Source organism: Delphinus delphis, chromosome 7 (assembly GCF_949987515.2).
Source record: "Delphinus delphis chromosome 7, mDelDel1.2, whole genome shotgun sequence".
NCBI classification, from domain to species: Eukaryota; Metazoa; Chordata; class Mammalia; order Artiodactyla; family Delphinidae; genus Delphinus; species Delphinus delphis.
In genome coordinates, this window is record NC_082689.1 from 94,437,448 (window position 1) to 94,450,764 (window position 13,317).

Below are 13,317 nucleotides of genomic sequence, written 5' to 3' on the forward strand. Positions count from 1 at the left end.
CTGGGCTCTTGGCTTTTCATCCCTGAACTGGTGCCTCCTGTGCCCTGGGACCCTTGAGAGCCTCTCGAAATCCCGTCTTTCCCTGTTAAGTAGCAGTTGTCCCGTTCATGGTCCAGGAACACTGACTTCCCGCTCTGGAGTGGGGGTGGGTGCATTTCATGTTACACTCACTGAAGCGGAGCGAATGAGCGTCTGGTGTGTGTTGGAAGGAGTGAGGTGCCCTGGTCCAGGGTGGAGACTCTCCCTGGGTTGCTCTCATTCTGACTTTCTTTTTTCATGTGCTATTTGTTCTGTGCTGGCTCTTGGCTTTCTGGGTTCGAGGCCGTTCTGGCTCTTCCCATAGTCCCAGGTCTTTGTCTTTTGCAGATGCTCCAGGTTCTCTTTAAAAGAATGGGCCTTACAGAGGCTGCTTTCTCTGTGATGCCTTGCAGAGTGTTGGCTGCCACTCCCGTTTGCTCAGGGAATGGCCGCCTGGTCACACATCTGGGCCTCTCGGTGCGTGTTGAACCCCAGTCCTGTCTGCTTTCTCCCCGAAGACTTTGTTCACTGCAGGTTGAAGCTAAGCAGTAGGCGTCGTTTCAATCAGTCAATGAATCAATCAGTCAATCAAGCTGAGGGCTTTTGTGTGTTCAGGCATTGATTTAGGCATATGAGAAACACTGAGGAACAAAACAGAAGAGCCTGTGGCCTTTGTAGTGCTTACATTCTAATGTGTGAAGTGGGGCAAAGGGTATACAGTATTCATAGATAAGTAAGTGGGATGGTGTGGTAGAAGATGTATGTGCTCTGGCTAAAGGAACCCTAGAGCATGGTAAGGGGAAGGTTGCAGTATTAAGTAGGGTTGCCAGGACAGGCTGAGGTGAGCTTTGAACAGAGACCTGAAGGCAATGAGGGAGTGAGCCAGTCAGATTCTGTGGTAAGAAGGCTCCAGGCGGAAGAATGAGATAGAACCCAGACCAGCAGGAGCATGCCTGGCTGAGGGGAGGTCAGTGGACAGGTGCAGCTGTAATGGAGGTCAGTGCGTGGGGCCTCCTCCGTCATAAGGACCTAGGCCTTTCCTGGGAGTGGGACAGCTAGAACCACTCTGGCTGCATGTTGAGAAAGCAGGGGGACGGTTGGGAGGATGTGGGGAGTTCAGGCAAGACACCTTGGGAGTTGCTTCCTGTTATAAACCTGAATGCAAATTCATCTTTCATCGCAAAGCTCCCCAGGTCACCATCAAACGGTGCTCCCTGCCCCATTGCAGTAGCTCAAGGACAATATTTTCTAACCTCTTCATGACTGTCCTTGCTGTGGGTCACACAGGTTATTGTGGGTGTGGGATGGTGGAAGGGACTTTATGGCCACTTTTTGTACATGACCTGCCTCTTGGTCATGTGAAAGAAAGAGAAACCTTCATAATCGTCCCTGAGGTCTTGGCAAGAGCTTCCCTGTCTGCAGACAGGCAGAGCCCTGGAGGGTGGGTGGGCAGTGCCCATAGCCTGCCTGGGCTAATGACTGCTTCTCAGGTTCTAGGGAAGATGAATCTCTCAAAGAATGGTGTTGGCTTTGAGAACTGACCCACCCACCGTACGGCTTTCTATAATTTGCCGAGAGCCAGACCTGACAGTGGACACGTTGGAGGCTACTGTTCATGCAGTAAAATGAATATTTAGCAGGGATTTTGCTGGCAACTGCAGACACAGAGGTGAAACTACTGTCCTTTCCCTTAAGCTGCTCAGAGCTATACCCTCAAGCCTGCCGGGTCAGCTGGATACCCTGAGGGGCCAGGTGGGTGAGCGAGGCCAGCTGGGTCCAATGATGCAGGAGAGGCAACTGGCCAAGAGCACGCCCCGCCCAAACACAGCGCTGCATCGCTGAAAGGGACTGCCCAGCACCGGCAGATCTCAGGTTTTCCTGACTTAAAAATGTTGGTAACCAGTTCTGATGCTTGAATAATACTATATAGGTCAAACAGAAACTTCTGAATTTCATCCTTAGGTGCGCTTTTGCAAATTATGGTCTAGACAGACCAAAGTATTGGGCTGGCCAAAAAGTTTGTTGGGGGTTTTCCGTACCATCTTTCAATACAAAGTCGTCACTGTGCTGCCGCTGAAGATGAGTAGTTGAACGGGCTAAGCAGTTCTGTTGATCTATTTTCCTAACTGCTTTACCCTCTTCCTTCAGCGGTGACTGAATCCAGCATCCTGTCACTCATTTTTGGGTACGTTATATTCTTGTTTGAGTGGGAGGGAGCGTCTGGAAGCTGTTGGAGGTGCTCTTGAAGTGGGTCAGAACATCAGTCAGTTAATTTTGACTCCTGCTGCTGCCTTGGTTGCAGCCAGCACGATGAAGGTGGATGATGGAAAGATGGGTTCGCAAATGGCGTTAGTTCCGTAGCTGTGGGAGGGGTGGTTGGTAGACGTCGGAGGGACAAAGGTGGTCTAATTAAAGTGGGGTTGATTTATTAACGGAGCTGTACTGGGCACAGAATTTAGCAATGGGAGGTGTTAATGGACCTGGGGTATTGCTAAAGAGTGCTAAGGCTCAAGACAATTACTGCCTGACTTTGGTGAGAATGACAGATGGGTCCTTGCTGTTGGATAAATTTTGCCTGCAGCTGAAATGGCATTCTTTGTTTCACCCTTGAGGGGCTCTCGGCCTTGACCCTCAGTTGCCTCGCTGGCTCTCTCACCTCCCTGTGCATTTCCAGGACCTCCCTGTGCATTTCCAGGGCACTTTGTCTGCACCTCTGCAAGCCTGCTGCTTACTCAGCTGTGGGATTTGCATGTGGCTTTGCCCTAACAATGGGTTGCCTGGGTCCGCTCCATTTTCCAGCTGTCCTTCTGTTTGAATTGGAGTTTCCAGCTGAAGTGATTTCTGGCCTGAGTGGGACTTAAAGACGTTCTGGTCTTCAACCAGACCTGTATAAATATTTCCTTAGGACTTCTGTTGTATGTGTGCTTCTGGGAGTGTAGCTGTTATTACCCCCTTGGCATGTCAATGAAAGTGGAGTGTAGGACACGCAAAAACCGCGGAGGCTGGAGGTCCCTTAGATGGGAAGTGACATTTTGCTTGTGTCCCTGGCCTGTCTGCCCACACCATGCTTCTAAGAACTCTTTGGGGCATTTGCAAGCTGCTCCTGTAGGTGATTTGGCCTTGGGAGATGGATTTCAGAAATGGAGACTTAATAAAGATGTGTATGGTAGTACGCGTTCCTCTTAGCCAGAAGCATTCATGAGCTCACAGTGCCGCCTGCTCTCAGATGTTTGTCATAAATCTGCTTTCTGCTGTGCTGATTTACATCTTTGACTACGTTGTTACAAGTCGGATAATTTTCCCCCCAAATAAAATGGATTTCTTTTTCTACCTTGAATGGTCATATATGATGGTTGTGGAAAACGTAGGAAATACAAAAAAGTAGAAAGGAAAGAAATCCACTCAAACAGCCCTCAAATATTCCAACCCACTAAAGATTAACCATTATGATTTGAGGGATTTTTAAAAAGTTGTTTTCAATGCATTTTTGAAGTGTAGTTGTACTGTATCACACATATGGTCTTGTCTCTTGCCCTTTTCTACCTAAGTTTTTTGCTCAAACAGTAAGGAAATCTATGATCTCACGTAACTTCCCTCTTACTCCCTTTTGTCTCGGACAGAATGGCCTCATAGATGTCAGGTGTCCCACCTCAGGGCCTTTGCAATTGACTCCTCCCATTATCTGGAAGTTTCTTCCCCCAGATGATTGCCCTGCTCACTTCCCCACCTCCTCCAGACCTTTGCTCAAGTCTCACCTTCTCAGTGAAGCCTCTTCTGACCTCTCCATTCAGTTTGCACCTGTACCAGGCAGAACCCCTCCTGACCTAGACCCATCCTTTCCCGCGGCACCCAGTCCTCGTGGCACCAAATACACCAGCTGTTGATTGTCAACACCATTATTCTATCTAGTATGCTAATATCAACGTTAGCCAACAGCACTTTTGGTAAACATTTCTGAACAGCTACGTATAGCTTATTCTTTAAATGGACCGTTCTTTAATCATTACCCTACTGCTGGATATTTAAATTGCAACCAGTGTTTTGCTATTATAAATCATGCAAACCTACGGTGAAGCTTTTGTGTAGAAGGTGTTTGTCCATTTCTTAGGCATTAAAAGAGATTCTTGGAAAAGGGATGACTGGCTCAAGGTGTATTAAGACTCAACTCAGACTGGCTGAAAAATTATTGGAAATTATTGACCAATGTATTGATATTTGAAAAATATAGGGGTAGACTTCAGGTAGGGCTGATTCCAGCGGTTCAGTCCTTGTCACCAGGGCTTTGATTTATGTCTGTCTTAATAACTGCTTTCCTCCATGTTGGCTTCGTCCTAAGGCAGCCTCCCCTCTTTTAGGGCAGAATTTCTACTGGCAGCTCCTGTTTTCTTGCTGCCAGCTCTACTGTCGCCTCTTAGAAAGACATCCTCTTACCAGTATTTTCAGCAGAAACTCAGGACTGGTTGTCACTGGCTCATATTGAATTGTGTCGTCTCTGAATCATTAACTCTGGCCTCAGGACAGGGATAGATAGACTAGAGTGGGGGGTCACAATGCCGTCCCACTCAAACCCCATAGTCTGAGGGTAGGGGATATACTGTTTCCCAGAGGAGACTCAGGGCCCTTCTACCCGAATGGGGAATGGCTGCTGGGCAGGCCCCAAACTATAGGTCTTCATTTGACTTAGGAACACCTTAAGAACTCTGTGTCTTAGTATATAGAAAGCAAGACACAAGACAGCAGGGAAAGTGAGAGGAGCCCAGTTGCTAAGCGTGCGTTTTTGGGTGTGCTAGGCCAGCCTAATCAGATGACAGCCTGCTTCCACTCTGAACACGGGGTCGGGGTGGGGGGATGAGAGGATGGAAGCCAAGGCCTCAGCTCCCTGGGGGATGAGACTCACTGGCCTGTAGGCTGTACCACCTCCTTGAGTGTGTGGTTCAGTGATGAGTGTTAGAGACAAGTTCTGAATGTAAGGGGCAGAAACATTCCTGAAAATTTCCCTGATTTTCCCTCTGCTACCAGTGGTATCCAGAGGAACCTGTAAGCTGCTGGTGGTGGGGCGTGTAGCCGAAATTCGGCCTCTGTACACCGCTCCCGAATTGAATCTCGGAGACAGAGTTTCAGGTAAAGTAGAAAAGAATAGCTTGGGCCACAGCAGGCGAATGCCCTCAATACTATGTGTCCCCACGTGGAGGGGGTAGTGAAGAGTTTTATAGTAATGTTTGAAAGAGGAGGGCGTGATCAGCTCGTGGGCCTTCTTCTGATTGGTTGGAGGTGAGGTAATTGGGAGTCAGCATCATCAACCCTCTGGTTCCAACCGGTCTGGGGTCTGCGTGCTTGGGGGCCGCATACGGTTAACTTCTCCCACCTGCTGGGGGTCAGTATCTGCAAAACAGCTCAAAGATATTGTTCTGTGCATCCCTTGAGGGGGAACCAGGACCCTGCCCCAAGGCTGCACTATCGTTTCTTTTTCAACTTTTTGATTGAAGTAGAGTTGATGTACAGTGTTGTGTTAATCTCTGCTGTACAGCAAAGTGACTCAGTTATACACATATATATATAGACATTCTTTTTTTAATATTCTTTTCCATTATGGTTTATCCTAGGGGACTAGATACAGTTCCCTGTGCTAGACAGTAGGACCTTGCTGTGTATCCATTCTGAATGTAACAGCTTGCATCTACCAACCCCAAACTCCCCGTAGTGGGAGGCTGCACTATTGTTCCTTGGCTTCTCCTTCCTTGTCTCCGCCTCCCGTCCCTGCCCTGATTAGCAACTGTTTGAACCTGCCCTTTGGAACTCAGGGAAGGTCATGGAGGCTGAATGAAGCCTGTTTCCTGCAAACAAGAAATGGGGGACACAGAAAGCCTTTTGTGCCCAGGAGCCCCACAGGGTCCTGCTGGGTTTCAGGTGCTCCATCCAGGAGCAGCTGTGGTGTGCGTTAAACAGCCTCACACTTGCGTGCTGAGGGCCACAGAGATTTCATTATCTTCAGCTGGGCCTCTGCCTTGACCCAGAGCAGCCTTCCTAGGAGACCTCCACCCTTGCAATGGGAGTGGACCTTGCCAGCTTGCAGCATAACGGTCTGAGGTCGACATGGCCCTTTCTTCTCTGTTGTCCAGTGTTGAATCTAGCACCTGCCTTAAAGGCGCCGCTGCACTTTTGTTGGACCTTTGCTGGCTTCCCAGCTCCCGTCAGCCAAGTACTTGTGGGCTCCAGGGGCACCTGCCCTGTGATCTCTGCCTTGGTGTGGGTCATCTTGGCCCAGGATCTCTTCAAGTGGAACTCATTCTTAGCACAAGGGAAGTTGGAAACGCCCTCATGGAAACCCCACAGTTAGCTCTCTTTCTGTGGGAGTAGCAGCTTTCTAAACCAATCCGACCCTTTCCTCTGAGTCCGTTCTTATCCCAGAATTAGGATGTGTCATGTCAGGTTAGGGCCAAGGAAAATAAAGTCATTTACTCTAAAGAAATTCCTAAAAGTTGGGCTGACCTCTTCCATTTGGGTCCGGTGCCAACGACTGTTTGCTGTTGTGTCTTCGCGAGAGCTGGGGAGTCGCTCCCAAAGGGAAGCTGCCAGAGCTGTGCCCAAGTGGAGGGCCCTTCAGTGCTCCCTCGATTCCCCATGCAATATCCAGCCTTTCCCCCTTTCCATCGCATCAAGGAAATTCGATGGAGCCAATTTAGAAGTAAATGAGACATGGGAATGCCTCCCTTGTCTTCAGGACTCTACGTGAACCTGGGGCCCAGCTGCTCCAGTTCTCCTTGGTGTGTGTGGGATAGAACAATATGAAGATTCTACCTGTGCTCTCAGTTATTCATCCACTGGGCAGGCTCAAGTCGCACAAGCAGAATTTTCCAGTATAGTTCTGAGAGTACTTGGAATCTGTAGCCCACTCTACAAATGCCTGGTATTACCGAATAACTTGATTAAAACATTTTATAACAATGGTTTACTGCTTGGAAAGCAGCAGGTCTTCTGTGAAGGCTAGTGGAGGGCTTTTCTAGCTGTGTTGTCCATTCCGTGCTGCCCAGTCCAGACAGTGCAGGTGGAGACAGAGAGGAGCCTCCCGCCTGGACAGCTCTTCATCTGAGGTATATATTGAGCATCCGTGCAAGATGCTAGTAAGAGTTAATAAGGTTTCCATTACTGGTAAAGAAGTCACCCACAAAAAGCACACAACTAAGATATCCTAAAAACAGATTGTAAAGGAAACAAGCCAGATACTCATTTCGATTCATTTCTATGAAATTTTATTAAGCTTCATCCACAGTTACTGAGTGCTTACTGCAAGCCAGGATCAGTGTCTTACAGGGCACTTCAGACCTGGCAAGGGGTCTGCTGCCTTTTTTTTTTTTTTGCACATGCCAACCTGGCCGGGAGTTGAGTTCTTTGGGAAGGTCCAGTGCCTCTTTGCGCCGTCACACCCATGTTGTCCTTGAAAGCTGCAGTCGGTCACTGCACACGGCTGGCTTTGTCCTTCTCCCTGTGCCAGTAAGAGTGACAGCAGGGGTGACAGGAGCAGCTCACGTCACAAACACAGAAGGCCAGCAATGTAATGAGTTGCACTCACCTCACATAGCCCGAGGACCCGAATGTGGCTGAGTCTCTGGAAAGGCTGGGAAACTTCGAGAAGCTAGCGGTTCTCTCTTGCCCCAGTGCTGTGCTTACCCCTGTAGGAGCTTGTCTCTCTGTGTAGCAAACCGTGTGGCCAACCCTAGCTCTGGTGTTTCAATTCCAACAGCATAAATTGACCGGCTAGGCTCTCTCTCTGTCTCAGTTCTTTTTTTTTTTTTTTTTTTAAGTTTGAAACTTCATTAGAACACTTGCCAGTCGTGTGTTGCAATTATCTATAAAAATCAAGCCAGTAGTTGGTTGCTTATAACATTCAAAAATCCATCAGGGGGCTTCCTGGGTGGCGCAGTGGTTGAGAGTCCGCCTGCCGATGCAGGGGGACACGGGTTCGTGCCCCGGTCCGGGAAGATCCCACATGCCGCGGAGCGGCTGGGCCCGTGAGGCATGGCCGCTGAGCCTGCGCGTCCGGAGCCTGTGCTCCGCAACGGGAGAGAGGCCTGCGTACCGCCAAAAAAAAAAAATCCATCAAACTGTTGTCACCAGGCAAAGAAGATAGGTGCATTGACATACTAGCTTAGTTCTATCAGGAACTGGGTCAGAATTGGGAGAAATAAGTTCTAGTGTATTTATCAGCTACATCGTTTAGAACAATAAAATTCTTTCTATTTCTGCTACACAGAGGAATTCTTAAATCATAGAAAATGAAATATGCTTGCATCACACTGGGTCAGATGACCCCCCTCATGGCTGTGGGCAGGGGTCCAAAGCACAATATGGCCACCCAGGGTCCATATGGATAAGACAGAGAGCAGCTCCCAGAGAAGGGACATGTGCTGCGTTGAGTGGGAGTCCAGAGGGGTATTGACCTCCATGCCCTGCATCCATGCCTTCCTTACTCGTTGCGGGAGTGCTTGTAACATCTGTGCCCAGAACGATCCACTTCAAAGCCTTGCTGACCCACTGGGTTGGGTTTCATTCTTTATTAGTGAGTGGACATATGCTTGTTTCATAGGGCTTTTGCGTGGAGACCTGCCTTATTAAGTCAAATTGAGAACTGTCTTTGAAGCTGTGGACATTGCTTTGGCGCAGAACAGATCACAGAATTAGACAAAAGTGCTACCCAATCAACTTGCCCCCCAAAAGGTCGACTGATTTTTGAATATGCATGAAATGTGTTTTAATTATAACTGTAACACCTACTTTTGTAGACATCTCTTGTTTAAGGTAATTTGTTCATTCTTTTTCTAGACAGCTTTCATGAGGTCCACACTGGATATTAAGCTCTGGTGGGCAAGAGATTTTATTCCAACCATGCCAGCAATGGTGTGTGCATGTAGTTACCACCACTAATTACCTTATTATGGGAACAGTTTGGATGGTTACAGTTTCACTTTCAAAGTTTAATATGGTTCCCAGCTCTCTATTCCCAGTTGTTAAATTCTCAGAGCCTCAGCTGTCATTTGACTGACAACTGCTTGAGCATTTTCGTTCTGAAGCTGGCCCTTTGCTGCTTCAGGGCACACTGGGAAGAGAGGGTGTTGCAGGTGAAGTCTGGACGCTTTTCACATCGCTCTTGAATTTTTTAAATTCTCGGATTTGACAAGTACAGTTAATTTTTAATTTCCTTCTCTTAGAACTTTTCCATTGATGTGTAAAAGGCCATATCAAATATATGAATAGTCTCACAAATGAGAGAAAATATCTATGAGGTCTTAAAATATTCTGAATAATATTTTCTTTCTTTTTAGCTGTCTCCGTTATGAGGTACAGCGCCTCTGCTTTTGGGTTTGCAGTAAGTAACCTGAAATGTACTTTTATGAAGTTTTGCACGTTTCTCCTGAGCCTGCAAATCTCTTGCTGGGCTCTTAATTAAGAGGGTGGTTAGCAAATGAGAGAGAGCATGACAATCACCTTTTATGGAAGTGGCTTCTACAAACAATTATAATTTAATAGAAGTACACTGCAGTGACACTGTATAATTCTCAACAAGAGATCAGGGCCACCATGTTTTCTGCATCTGGTTGAGAAGGATGCTTATAGGGTTTTAGCCCTTCCCGCCAACCCCCCAATGTTTTAGGTTTGAAACTGGGCACACATTGGAGTGAACCATTTGCTGGTGTGGGCAGAGGTGTTGGGAGTTAAGATCGGGGCTGCTGGCACTAGGACGTCAGTCCGTAGCCAGACTTGGAATAACCAGGCTTCCCTGCCTGCTTCCTGATGGGTGTTGGTTAGAGAAAATGGGTCTCAGTTGCTGAAAACTTGAGTGAAGTCTTCCCACATCCCTTTAAGAGAATGCTAGTGCTTGTAATTTTCCAGATGAAAAGTGCGGCGTGGTGACTCATGCAGAGAAAGCTCCTTGAAACAGCCCTCGTGCATAGCTTCAGGGCTTCCTGTACCTGAGGGTGTGTGTTCCTGTTCCCAAACCTACTTCTTCCCTTTGTTGTGGGGAGAAGTCGGGCTGGGAACAGGAACACACACCCTCAGTGTTTTGAGGCTTGCAGATTCTTTTCAGGATCTTTTGAAAGGTGTGGACTGTCTCTCCAGAAAAATGCCAAAGTGCCGCATACACGCACTCACACACTCCACACCACCCCCCTGCCCACCTCTCTCTCATACTCCTGTCTCTCTCCCCTCTTCTCTTACATTTCTCTCTCTTATGCATTCACTCGTTCATTTGAACAAAAACATTGAATTTTGCATCCAATTTCACGGTGTTGGCAGACTTCCCGGAGCCCCTGGGTGACCCCACCTTCTGGACCCCTGGACAGGGTATCAATAGAACAGTCCCACTGAGAGCCAGAAACACAAGAGTCCTTGGCCTGAATCTTCTACTTGGGACGGGCAGGAAAATGCTGAAATTATCTTGCCTGCCCTGGGGAAATCAATTTCACATGTGTCAGAACAGCGTCATCACCCTGCCCACATCTCCAGAGGGCTGGGAGCCAGAGGCCCCGGGAGCAGAGCCCTGCACACCAGAGTGTGGTTTCTCAGGCCCCAGCAGCAAGGGACCAGGGAGAGCCGTGACCCTGGCACCAGGCAGGCGTGTTGGGTGCCCTGGCTCAGAATTCCCAGGATTCACCTTGAGAATGATGAATGACCAGCATTGTAACGATGTGAAGCCTGTTTGCTCTGAGGTCACTGGCTCAGATGTTCTGAGTCACAGAACGCTTACCTCGTGTCTTCGCAGTTGTGCCCTATTAACTCTGGGAAACCACTAATACCGTGTCTCCTTCTCCTAGTTTGATGCCATCCTTGACGTCCTGTCTTCTGCGATCGTCCTGTGGCGTTACAGCAACGCGGCCGCTGTACACTCTGCCCATAGGGAATACATGTAAGTGGATTTTTGTCTTCTTCCAGACTGCAGAACCCTCGCAAATGAGGGGCACGTAAGTAGGCTGTCAGCACAGCTCCCCCTGTAGCTTTGGTCCTGGTGATGACAATAATAAGTTCCCCAAATTGCCTTTGAGACCGGCTAGTATGATATCAGCTATATGATAGGCCCCTTCTGCGATGGTCAGAGGGATGGGATGTCCCTTTATAATTCTCCCTGTTCTATGCACTTGAGTCTGGAGTGAATATTTGTATGCTCATTTGCCTGTCTATCCATTCATCTATCCGTGGATCAATCCGAAACTGCACGGCTCAGATTGGGACTTGGACCCCCAGGCCAGGACTCAAACCCCGTCAAACCCCAGTCTGGGACTTGAACCCACTGTCTTTTCATTGAAATCACACACCTGGTCTCAGGACTTACTGAAGCTCAAGTTCTTTATGTCTCGGCACAGAAAGAATTCAGTGAGAGACAAAGTGATAGGTATTTATTTGGAGAGATACACATTCCACAGACAGAATGTGGTCCCTGACTTATGGGGTGGCTAGTTTCTATGGGCTGGGCAATTTCATAGACTAAAGAGTGAGAGGATTACTCCAACTATCTTGGAGAAGGGGCAGGGATTTCCACTAATTTGGCCACTGCCCACTTTTTGACCTTTTATGGTGAGCCTCAGAACCATCATGGCTCTGGTGGGTGTGTCTCTTAGCGTGCTGATGTATACAGTGAGTGTATAATAAGGCTCACGGTTTTTGTCATATACTCAACGTCTGTGTCATTTTTTTTTTTTTTTTTTTTTTGCGGTATGCGAGCCTCTCACTGTTGTGGCCTCTTCCGTTGCGGAGCACAGGCTCCGGACGCGCAGGCCCAGCGGCCATGGCTCACGGGCCCAGCCGTTCCGCGCGGCACGTGGGATCTTCCCAGACCGGGGCACAAACCCGTGTCCCCTGCATTGGCAGGCGGACTCTCAACCACTGCGCCACCAGGGAAGCCCTGTGTCATTCTTTTAAAGGTTGTGCCCTGTCCCCTTCCCTCCTGTTTCAAATCCATCTACCAATCCACCCATCCTTCCATCCTCTCTCAATTTGTGTTACTGGAATCTTTGCTCCCTTGAATTTTTATGCTTTTTTTTTTCCTTTCTTTTTAAGTAAGATGAGTTCTCCGCTGTAATTTACAGAAGACATCTTGAAGGCATTCTAAATTATTCTACTTGTCTTCTCTCCCTCTCTGTATTAGAGGATATTGCTTGCCCCAGTCTCTACATCTTGTGGGTGATGATTGTGTGTTTGAGGTACTTGTGTTTGTGACCTTAAAACGTGTGTCTTTCCGATTTCCATTTTTTTCTTCTCTTGGTAATCCCCAGGTTCCAAAGTCAGATCTGTTGGCTTTGAATCTCAGCTGCACAACTTGTCAGCTCTGTGACCATGGGAAGCTATCCTAAACTGGTGTATGCCTTGTTTCCTTACCTGGAAAAAAGGGGAAATAACAGTACCTCCTCATAGGATTATTGTGACGATTATGTGAGTGAGGTAATCATCACATATACGATGTAATATAATATTAGGTTATATATATTAACTTAGAACAGTGTTTGGCATGTAGTTCGGTAAGCCTTAGCTGTCATTGTTATTAATTATAAAGGGGGCTCCCCTGGGACTGAGCCATCGCTGGTTATTAGAGCAGCAGCTTTACTCCACCTCGGCAGCGTTTGGACAGTTGAATACAAATGAATAAATGCCCCGTGCTTTGTTGCGGTGCCCAGACAGAAGGTATTCTTGATGGGAGATGCTGTGTCACAATCAGACATACGAACGTTGAGTGTCAGGGGACTCAGATAGTAATATATCTGAGGTTGCATGTGCCAGATGGAAGGCTTGAAAGATGATGCCAAAACTGATTCGAGAATGAGAGCAACTTTTAGTTTAGTTGTTGGCTTTAGATAGAGCACAAAAGCTTCTTTTAAGTGTTAACTGTGTATTTTAATGTGCATTAGCTCTTGTAACAAATATAATTAAAGTATCAAATCTGTGATATCACAGATGATATTCTTTAGGATAAGGTTAATTTTTGAAAAAGTGAGTCAGCTTATTGGTTGAAAAAATTAAGAAACAATAGTAGTAAACTGATTTTGTAAAATTTCAAATGACGGTATTATAATGATAGAAGTTGAATCAACACTGGTCTAGCTGAAGGAGCAGTGAATGCATCTACCCAGGCTGTTGCTGGCTGGTATTTGAGGAATACAGTGAGAACAATCTGGAGAGTGCAGTACAGACACATACTCGACTTTCAAGAGTTGGTCCCTGTGCTCTCAGAAGAACACATATTCTTTGGATTTATGGTTGTGCCATCCAATATGACAGCCACTAGAGGCTGGTCCTGAGAGGTGTTGTAAC

The 13,317-nt window shown here is 47.5% G+C and overlaps 1 protein-coding gene across 3 annotated transcripts in view; it reads left to right on the forward strand.

Moving 5' to 3' along the window:
* Positions 1 to 13,317, forward strand: part of TMEM163 (transmembrane protein 163) — a 253,221-nt gene that overhangs the window by 154,537 nt on the left and 85,367 nt on the right. For all 3 annotated transcript variants that reach the window (XM_060016913.1, XM_060016911.1, XM_060016912.1), the window contains exons 3-4: positions 9,339 to 9,382; positions 10,830 to 10,921. In XM_060016913.1, the coding sequence (XP_059872896.1) occupies positions 9,339 to 9,382; positions 10,830 to 10,921 (136 nt within the window). The remainder of the gene's footprint in view (positions 1 to 9,338; positions 9,383 to 10,829; positions 10,922 to 13,317) is intronic.